At 36.1% G+C, this 10,632-nt stretch overlaps 1 protein-coding gene across 22 annotated transcripts in view; it reads right to left on the bottom strand.

Annotated features, from left to right (window-relative positions):
- Positions 1-366: 366 nt before the first annotated feature.
- The window catches only part of LOC104604142 (mitochondrial import inner membrane translocase subunit Tim9), a 34,388-nt gene continuing 24,122 nt past the window's right edge, over positions 367-10,632 (bottom strand). For 2 of the 22 annotated variants that reach the window (XR_016082421.1, XM_088897775.1), the window contains exons 3-6: positions 10,023-10,056; positions 9,295-9,334; positions 6,287-6,349; positions 5,218-5,294 (exon numbers count right to left, since the gene is read on the bottom strand). Coding sequence is in view for 7 of the 22 variants with exons in the window: in XM_088897775.1 (XP_088753901.1) it covers positions 5,276-5,294; positions 6,287-6,349; positions 9,295-9,334; positions 10,023-10,056 (156 nt within the window). In the remaining 15 variants the exon portion in view is untranslated. The other 20 variants (XR_016082424.1, XM_088897774.1, XR_016082426.1 and 17 more) reach the window with 19 other exon arrangements.

Raw genomic sequence — 10,632 nt, 5'->3', positions numbered from 1 at the left:
TTTACCCACCTGTTTGCTGTTTCGCCATTTCATCCGTCTTCCTACCAAGAGCCCATTTAAATGATTGGTGAGGGTCAATATTGTGATCAGAGGACACTCAACCATGCATCAGCTGGTCAAGTACATTAGGTTCACACAGAATTTGCTTGCTAAGAAAACATTTGTGCAACATAGCAAAACAATTAAGAAAACATGCAGGCAACAGTTCCAGTCCAGAAAACCACCATCCCCTAATTCCTATACATAAAAGGCCACAACATCCAAATAGCTCCAGCAATCCAGTTAGCAGTCTTTAATTTAGAAAGGTTTCCAACTGGTGCATTTCAATAGCCAGAGAACATATTTGTCAGCATAAATGACCTTGAATGTCAAAACTCGGAGTCTTTTTGCATTATTTGCATTTAAGATAGGGTGGCATATGAGCCCAAAAAATTCGGGAAGCTGAGCAAGAGACGTACAATTTTCGTCTCAAATCCGTTGTTAGTGTTATTCAATCATAACACTTCTAAATTCAACTATGATTCTAAAGGAAACTAAACAACTTTTTTCTTCATAAAAGCTAAAGAAGAATAGGAACAGCATTTCATCTGGCACAAATAATCCTGACCTTAACATCAGGGGATTTTAGTCTTGTGTAGCTGCCCCTTGGTTTAGTTCAGCAAACCTCATGCCAACCCGCATCGAGTGCTTAAGAAACTTCTCAGCACACCTACGGACACATGTCTCCTCCTGCTTGTCCAAGGATTTACGCCGGAAGTTCTCCACACAATCTGTGAAGCATCTCTCTACCAGTGAATTATACATCCTCAGGCTGCAGTTTGATTTTGGAAAACATCAATAACAAATATGCAATTAGAGCTGCAAATTGTATCAGTTTGACTCAATTCGAATTTGATCCATTTATAATTGCATCAAATATAGATTTACCCCTATCCTTATCCAATAAAATCCAATTTGATTCATATTAAATTTATATTGTACCTGTTAGTACAGATGGTTTGAATGCTGCATTTTTAACAAGTTGTCATTAGGTTCAAGTGTCATATAAATCATTCTCAATTCATTTTGTTCATGAAATACAATATTAGTCATTTTTAATTCATTTTTTATAATAAATAATTTGAGCATTTTTAGTTTAATTCATTTATACTATTCAATATCCAATTGCATTCCAAATTAGATTCAGATCTGATAGAAATCTGATGGATAAGATCCGAATCAAATTCGATTATTAAAAAAAATCAAATTTGGATCTACCTATATCCAATTTGATATGATCTGTTTATAGTCCTATATACAATGCTTTATAAATATCTAGAACGTTCCCCTTAAAATAAAAAGGAAAAGATAAGTTACATAGTGATGACTTATCATTTTTTAACTTTTTTATCCAATAACGGTTAAAAGGATGTGGAGCAAAAGCTCATAACATAATCATCACCTATTAATGCATCTACACAATAATTTCCTTGAGAAAAAAAGAGAGCAAAATATGGGGGAACATCCATATTTTGGCCATATGGATGTCAGAAATTTTCTTACACTTGGGACTTTTTGTTATGGCATTTTCTTTAAAAAAGAAAAATGCTCTTGCTAACTCTAAACTGGAAGCTATAGGAGGTGAACCACAATAATTGACATGAACCAGCCCCACTGTACATCGCACTCGGATAGGGGAAGTCAATATTGAAAAGCATTGTGCATCTCAATGCAAAACAAATTTGCAGTTAGCCACAAAATGGCATCAATGTAGGACCAACAACTCCAACAATACCAATAATATAAGACAACTGCTATGATACCAAACAGATGTAGCCTGCTAAGAAATGATGCAGGGCTTGTTAGCAATTCTAATTGGTTAAAATAGGGTATAGCAAAGACTTGAAGAATAAATCCAAGGACTGGCTAGGTTAGGAAGGGGTCTTGGGGATTTAACTATAAGAACTGCAGTTAGGTAGGGTTCCAGGTATATCTTGAACGAGAGGATAAAAAATTTTACTGTAAAGAAAATCCAACAATTTTGGAAACTATGAGTTCTATGCAAAGTTTTGGAATGAATTTTTCTTAGAAAGGTTAAAGACATGGGAGCTTTTTTTTTTTTTTTGATCATCATGGGAGCATTTTAATTTGAGGGCATTTGAAGATGGTTTGGCACAAAAGGAAAAAAAATAAAGCTAAAATGGGAAAATTGCAAGGATTTTTTATCGAGGGAAATTTTCACGTTTTCAACATGTAAAAATTGAAAAAAAAAAACATTCCAGGATAAATCTAGTCCTTTAGAGATGCCAAACGATCTCTTTTGGAGAATCTGTGAATTGTTGATGGTAGTAATGGCTGCTCACAAATTTAGAGAGGATGCTAAAACAAGAAACTTTCAGATTTTGACATGACATGAAAAAAAAAATATCTGTCACATCAATTTTAGCCCTTTAGATAAAGTCAAATGAAAATTTTTTAAGCTATTAATGGCTTTAGGGGAAAATTAGAGAGAAGATAGATAAATCAAATTCAGAATTGATAGAAGACAGAGAGACAAAGAGGGAGAAAACCTGAAATTACTCAATGGGAAGCCTAATCACCATGGGGTTTACAAGAATCACTAAACACAAGTAAGGGTGCCAATGGACCGGTATTGGATTGGACCCCATCCAGTCCAAAATCAATTTGGACGGATTGGATGGACCAACAAGACATTGGATTGGAGACATTGGATTGGATCAATCTGGTCCAAAATATTTATTAGATTGGATTGGACCTGGTCCATCCGTAATAAATTTATATTGGATTGGGTTGGATTAAGCCAATATCTGGTCCATTGATGTAAGATAATATAGGTGTTAATGAACGGGGTTTGGGTTGAAACCAATCTAAATCAAAAATGAATTTGAACAGATTGAACCGTCCAGACATTGAATTGGACCGGCCCAAAATGGTCCAAAATATTCATTGGTGGATTGGACCTGGTCCATTTATAATGGACTCGCATTGGACTGGATCAGATTGGACCAAATCCAGTCCAATTGACACCCCTAAACATAATTATAATATGTAGAAATATCAACCAAATATTAATCACCATGTTTTTGCAACAATATACATATATATCTAGACTCTCTAGGGTCAGGCAGCCTGCTTCCTAAATTAAGAAAACTGCCACTTTGGAGGCTAAGGAATGAGCTCAGGCGCTTCAAGCAGATTTCTAAAGACATGGTGATTCGAATAAGATGGATTAGGAGATCAGCTAACAGCATGGCTGATGGTCTAGCTAAGCAAAGAGTTCAAAGACAACCTATGTTTTGGGCTATGTTGTAGTTAGTGGGATTTCCTTTGGGCTATCTTTGGGGCTGTGCTGTAATTAGTGGAATTGTCTTTTGGGCTATACTTGGAATTGTGTTGGACTTGGTGGGATTTCCTTTGGACTTCTTGTATGCCCACAATTTCTTGTTGTACATGATTTTTTTTTAAATTTAATGAATCATTTCTGTGTTGCTGATAAAAAAAAATTAAGAAAACTGCCACATACTCCAACACAAAGAAAACTAAATAATTCCTAGACTGCTTAACCAAAGTCTTGGGATAGACCTCTTTTACATACATATAAAAATGACCAAAATATACCTGCTGCCCAAAAGGTAAAAACTACATAAAATTATTGATTAAAAACAACAAAAAAATCAGAGAACCCATATTTCCCTTCTATCTCCTGCATCAAGACATTAAAAACTACCACAAAATAAATCTGAAGCAATCTGCACTTTAATTAAAAGCATTATATTATAGTATTATGTATTTAATGTAACAATGAGATTACATCAATACATCTCATCTTTGAAGAGCAGGAAATTTGATGAAATTTTTCCAGGCTATAAATTCAAATTGGAGGATATTTCAATATCTTCATGCATACCATGCATATGTCGTGTACCACCTCTGGAAAATGAACCAAAAATGGGTGGGACTCTGGGAATCCTGAAAGTCTAACTCAAAGGGTATAGTATTATGTATTTAATGTAACAATGAGATTACATCAATACATCTCATCTTTGAAGAGCAGGAAATTTGATGAAATTTTTCCAGGCTATAAATTCAAATTGGAGGATATTTCAATATCTTCATGCATACCATGCATATGTCGTGTACCACCTCTGGAAAATGAACCAAAAATGGGTGGGACTCTGGGAATCCTGAAAGTCTAACTCAAAGGTCCCCTTGTTAATTTTTTTTTCTTTTACTTATCAAAAAAAAAATATTGCTCACTTTTTCAGGGAATGTGGGCTGTGGAGACTCTGAAATCTGAAATCACAAAAATCATTCAGGGCATCAAATTGGTGGCTCAAAAGGGGTGGAGTAATGTGTATGATGTGGAGGGAGACAGAAAAGAAGTTACTTCATGGCTGAGTTCTCATGGAGATCCACCATAGAAATATTCAGGGGTATGTTCAGGGAAGCCAAATCCTAGGGGGCCAGAACGAACTGGTCATTCTTGTGGGTTCCCAGGTTGGCCAACTCTCTTGCTGACAGCTTAGCTAAGGCAGGAGCTTCTATCCATGGATTGCCATGGGGTTTTACCAAGTCCAGGCTCTGAATTGTCATTTGAAACATTATAGCTTTCAGTTTGTATTGTCAGATGGTAGCAGTTCTTGTTCTATTTGTCTCTATTTCCATGTTTCTTCAACAATTTGGAGACAAGATTTCTGATTATGAATAAAAATGCACCACCAACAAGTTCATGGAACTAGTTAGTTTTATTATTATTATTTTGACAAGTACTAGTTGGTACATTTTCATCTGACATGCTTCTCTAACGCCTACAATTTTATTTCTTAAAGTGGACTGCCCTCACAGCATAGACACAAATGTTTTCATAAATATGCTAAATTAGTGGATTCCACATAATGCCAATCAATAGCTACTTTCCCTCTACTACCATCTACCAACAACACATAAAAAAGGCATTATTACCAGCAAAGTAAAACCAATTAATAAAAATTAAGTAATTGAAAACCCAACAAAATGGTTTAAATTTCAAGCATCTCAAAAGTATCAAAAGAACAAACTTCAAAATAAAATATTAGAACCAGGACTGACATATCAGTACAAGGAAATAAATTAAAGTGCAAATGCAAGAGAACCTGTCACGGATCTGAAGCTGGTCAATCATGGCTGACATTCGCAACTTATCTTCTTCAGGTAGAGAATCCAGGTCTCCAAGCATACTCTTGTCCATTTTCCTTGATCAACAAATTTAGGGTTCTAGGTACACTGGCAGTGGTTTTCACTCGACACAAGCAAGCCTAAAAGATATACAAAATCATTCCAACTAATTTCAGGACTTTCTTTTCATTTAATTGGATGCAATTGGCATGGAAAGATGAAATAAGCCTTGATATCCACACGAAAGTTTATCATAGACTATCATCTGCATTAGCTCCTTCTATGTCCCCAATATAGCAACTTTATCATAGTTTAAATACATATTACGAAAGAAAACTTGGGAGGACTACAATAGAAGAGATGAACAAAAAGAAGTGGCCCCTGACCAAAGAAAAGAGCAAGCATCTCAGAAGAGAAGAAAAAAGAAAACACACACGCACACCCAAAAGCAAAGATCATCATCTTACAAAAAAAAAAACTGATAAGAGACATGCGGATATGACAATTTCTTTAGGCTATGATGTATCCTAGAAGACAACCTGAAGCCTATGATTGGTTCTAGGGTGCATGGAGGCTGCAACCTGACCACGGCATTTAGGAGTGTGCTGCGTGCTGTTTCTCTTTTGGTGAGTGGCACTTTTTTACCATGACAGTAACCTTTAAAAGGAGCTGCTGTATCAGTTGTTATTGCAGTCACCATGTGTGTAGTTGTGCGTTTAGTGGCAGTTTAGACCCTCCATTTGACAGTACAGACAGGGATATCACTGTAGTGAATTGGTGTGATGGTGTCTTATGGCAGAATTGGCGGTTTAGACCCTCTATTTGACAGTACAAACAGGGATAAGAGTAAGGTGCTGGAATTGATGGCTTTACTGCTGTTATATGGTTAAAAGTGTATGAAAGTAGGACTGTGTGCGCTGTGAATGAAGCAAGAAGGTGAAACAAGTGTTTTGTTTCAGTTGTGGAACTGATTTCAGGATAGTTACTTGTGGTTTGTGATGTCCAGAGATATTTTTGCAGCATCTAGAAGTGGAACTAATGAAGTCAAGCTAAGTGTAGTTGTTGGGTATGATTGTTTTTCGGGACAGACGACATATGGCATCTATTAAATTGAATGGAGATAATTGCATACCTTGGTCCTTGAGCAAATTCTGTGGAGGTCTTCCTCAAGTACTTGAAGGACGAGAAGCATTGGCTGGCATTGTTGGGTATGATTAATTGATGCAAGAAAATGCACAAATTATGACATGCATATGGAATAGCATGGAACCAACAATTAGTGTCAATTTTCTGTTCCAAGTTTCAGCTAAAGAAATCTTGGAACATCCTCAGAGGTGGTAGAAATATATCACAAATTATGTGTGGACATTGTGGATGTGAAGGTGATCATGAGAACAAAGGAGTGGACATGGTAGAACTGTAGAAGCAGTTGCAAACAGTGCAGGTGTACTTATTGTGGATTGGGTGACCATATAGATAATTTCTGCTATGATCTTCATCCACCTTCTACTTGGGCAAACTACGTTAATAATCATGGAGATAGATCCACTCTGTAGATTGATTCATCCCCATCGACATTAGCAGGTGTCACTGGCAAGGAGACAATGAGTATCTAATGGAGGAAAATGAGCAGCTCTTTCAATGCATTGGTAACACTGGATTCACAACCCTATGGGCTCCTTGTCTAGCCAAGGCATCAATAGGGGTGTAAGTCGAGTGGGTTGGGCCAGGTTTATGGTCAATCTGGGCCCAACCCTAAATTTTGGGTTAAGGCCCGAGCCCGGACCAAGCCCGATCTTCCCAACCCACACCGTAATTTGATGCACTCTGATTGCGTTCCGGCCTAGGCCGGGCTTGGGTTGGTCAATAAACCAACTCTAAAATTATACATATTTATGTATATACACAAATATGTATGTATATAGGTAAATATGTATACAAATGTATATATACAAATATGTATATATATATATATGTAAATTTTGCATACATATATATATATATATATATATATATATATATATATATATATATGTATGAATATGTATAGTTGGGTCAGGCTCAGGCTACCTAAGGGCTAGGCCCGAGCCGGGCCCAAAAAATAAAAAAGCCCAACTTCTTAGGCCCAAGCCCGGCCCAAGGACCAAAAATCCAAGCCCAACCTGTGTAAAATTTTGGGCTGGGCCCGCCCAAGTTGCACCCCTAGGCACCGACCATTGCGTTGGCACTCTGAGATGTTGAATGGAAGGTTGCATTTAGTTCAGCTGTCATTTATCTAAGTTACCACATGATTATCTATATTTCTAAGTTCCCATTGCGTTATGTCTAAATCATTCCACCACTACTTCTGAATCACCTTCTACCATAAGATACACCTGTAATTTAGGGGTTTTGCCAAATCACTTTAGAATATTGCTGAAGGATACAGTGGTCAGTGTGAGATGTGTCTTCAGGTCAGCAAATGAGCTAGCTGACACTTGGCAAAACAAGAGGTCAATAGGACTGGACTGTTTTAGGTGATACCAGAGAAGAGCAACATAACTGTTTGATCTTTGTGAAATTATATCATGATCATGATCAGGGTGGGGAACCTGCGATGCTTGGCATCATTATACATGTTTTTTTCTGTTAATAAAATTTCTGTTATCCATAGAAAAATCTTGGACCTGAAATTAAAGCTATTTGGTCCATTATAGCTCCTAAATACTAGTCATTTTTTTGATAAATTAAGAAATTTATTAATCACAGAAAATAGGAGATACAAGTGACCCAAGAAGAGGCACGAGGTGCGACCTCTTCAGAAAAGCCAAAAGAAGATTCTTAAAAACAGTTTGAATAAGTTACAAGGTAGTCCAAAACAGACAGTACCGAGTAACCCCTAAATGCTAGTCTTCAGACACAAATATGATTGCCATATCAATCACATTTGGGTTGCACATTTCAACTTCTGGCATACATTCTGCACCCTACACCTTGTGCATTTTTTGTCCTTGCAAAATGTCTTCTTATCATATATTAGCAAAAGTGCAACTCTCATTTTGGCTGTTGGTGCTGGATGGGGCTTGGTAAGTTATCTTTGGTGGTGGAACAGCTGGATTTGTTTTCCAACATCCAGGTCAGCCATCTTGTCCGATGTTGGTGATCATGTGTTTTTTTCTTGTTCTTAGCCAATGGTCCTTCTCAAGGTACCAATTTTTACTAGCCACGAATTCATCCACTTTTTTTCGTTGATAAGTTTTCACCAACTTTATTTGATACAATTAAAACTTGAGGAAAACTAAATTACAAACAAAAGAAGCAAAATACAAAACTTGAAACAGATGTAATTATCTAAATATCTAAAGAACAATATTTCTTGGTCAATAAAAGTGGAATTGTTTAAAGAAAAATAACTGTTAAAAAGTTTATTAATTGCAACTTCTTAACAGATAACAATAAACTAGAACAGTTGTTAATTTTTCTACAGAAAAAGATTCATCAAAAAAATATTCTACAGAATAATGGATTATGGGTATGATTAAATCTCAAACCTTAGTATGAGGTAATGCTAAATATAATGATGGTGGTGTCCCACATCCATGTGAAAAGGAACCAATGAAAATTTGCTACAAATTAATAATCTAGACATGGAAAATGATTGGTTTATACCAAGAAGGAAATGCATGGCAACACATTTTATGATTTTGTTTGCTTTCCTCTCTATAAACAAACCATCCTAGTTTTCGTAGCTAAGCAGAACCCCTCATCCATACCCAAACAATAAAACCAAGAGCCTATTACTGAGAAATAATTTCTCTAAGTGATAATCTCATAAAACCAACTTATATAATTTTAGTTAAGTAGTCCTATTCCTACCCCCTGCACTAATAAAAGCAAGTACTCACTTGACATTTGTAGCTTTTCAAAAGTGCATTTTGGCCTTTGGCACCCTTTCAGATGTCAGATGGACAAAGGTGCCTTTATTTATTTCTTTAAGGGATAATCCTTTTTCATCCATGAAGTTCAGGTGAGAATGAAACATTGAAAAAAAAAAGCACTTGAAGATAAAATATAAACATGGAATGGTAAGACTATTTAGTGCTTTAGGCGAGGGTGTTTTATCTCAACATTAAAATATGGGAATTTTGTTAAAATACTTACTTTGTCAGAGTTCCGTCTCTTCTGTAACAAATTCCCTCTACTGTGGTGGACAAAAGAGATACAAATTATTAGCCTAAGGGGTGGTACAAGTATTTGACTGAAACTGTGAGGGAGGTTGGTTCAGAGTATCACACTTGAATAAAAAAATGCATATCCATAGTTTTTAATCATGGATACTCTTTTAATTTTTTTTTATTTTTCAGTTTGACAAATCCATAGCCATATCAAGCATGAAGAGGCATGGCAAATACAAGGTTAGATATGGGAGTTAGACTGAAACCAATGAAATCTTCAAACATATCGCTGCAGCCAAACGTGGCTTCACAACAACAAAAGTTCTAAATAAAAACAACTATCTTACTAAAAGAGGCCCATCTAGAACCCGAATCCATCACCAATGTTTCGTTAAAAGAAAAAAGTTAAAAAGGAAAATTCACTTGAGAAAATCTGTACTGGTATCAAGTGACAAATTCCAACTTTGTTGTGGAAATTGTGGAGGTGCTTATCAAGTGGGTGGTGTTCAAGTAATGGTTGGTAGGTAGATGCGGTGTTTATCAAAGGCCCATCTAGAATCTCATGTTAGCAACTAACCAAAAAGACATACAAATTGAACATTTGTCTTCATAAATAGTCTTAAAATGTAAACTCGCCCAAGCACATATTAGCAGATTTGAATCATCCACAAAAAAAGCGATTAAAAAATGTATCAAAATCAACCTGCTACTTACTGTTGATTGATGATGTTGAAGAATCAGGTGACACCTACAAAAACCAAATACATAAAGAACTAAGTCAGCAGTAAAAAAAGGAAGAAGGTGTTCAGTGCGCTGTAATTGAGCAATGCCAATACAAGCTACTTGGGTGATAGATAGCTGTCACCCACGGTCTGAGATTTATGCAGTTTTCTAGGTCAGAGAACTGTCACCCACCCACTACACCTTGGGAGCTCGTCTTTAGCAGAGACCACCTGGCGGATGGTCAAACAAGTTAAAAAAAAAAACGCTAGCAATTCAACGGATCAATTGCTGGGGTTGTTCAAAAAATCCAGGTTCAACTCAGGGCGATCCAATGCCAAAAATTCCAGATTGCAAATGGAGTTTGGAAAAAAAAAATCAAAAAACCATTTGGAAAAAAATTCCAGATTGCAAAAAATCCAGGTTCAACTTTTTCGGTTTCGATGTAATGTTCAAAATATCCAGGTTTCAACTCGTCTTTTTCGACCTCATATTACCATGGGGCTAACCAAAAAACTATTTGGAAAAAAAAAATGAAATCATGGAGAAGAATAGCAAAATTCCGTGATCACATATTCATATTAATACATGAAAAAAAACAATA

The sequence above is a fragment of the Nelumbo nucifera genome, chromosome 2 (assembly GCF_055504915.1).
Source record: "Nelumbo nucifera cultivar China Antique chromosome 2, China Antique-T2T, whole genome shotgun sequence".
NCBI classification, from domain to species: domain Eukaryota; kingdom Viridiplantae; phylum Streptophyta; class Magnoliopsida; order Proteales; family Nelumbonaceae; genus Nelumbo; species Nelumbo nucifera.
The sequence above is the reverse complement of the archived record's forward strand: the minus strand, read 5'-3'. Positions and strand labels throughout refer to the sequence as shown.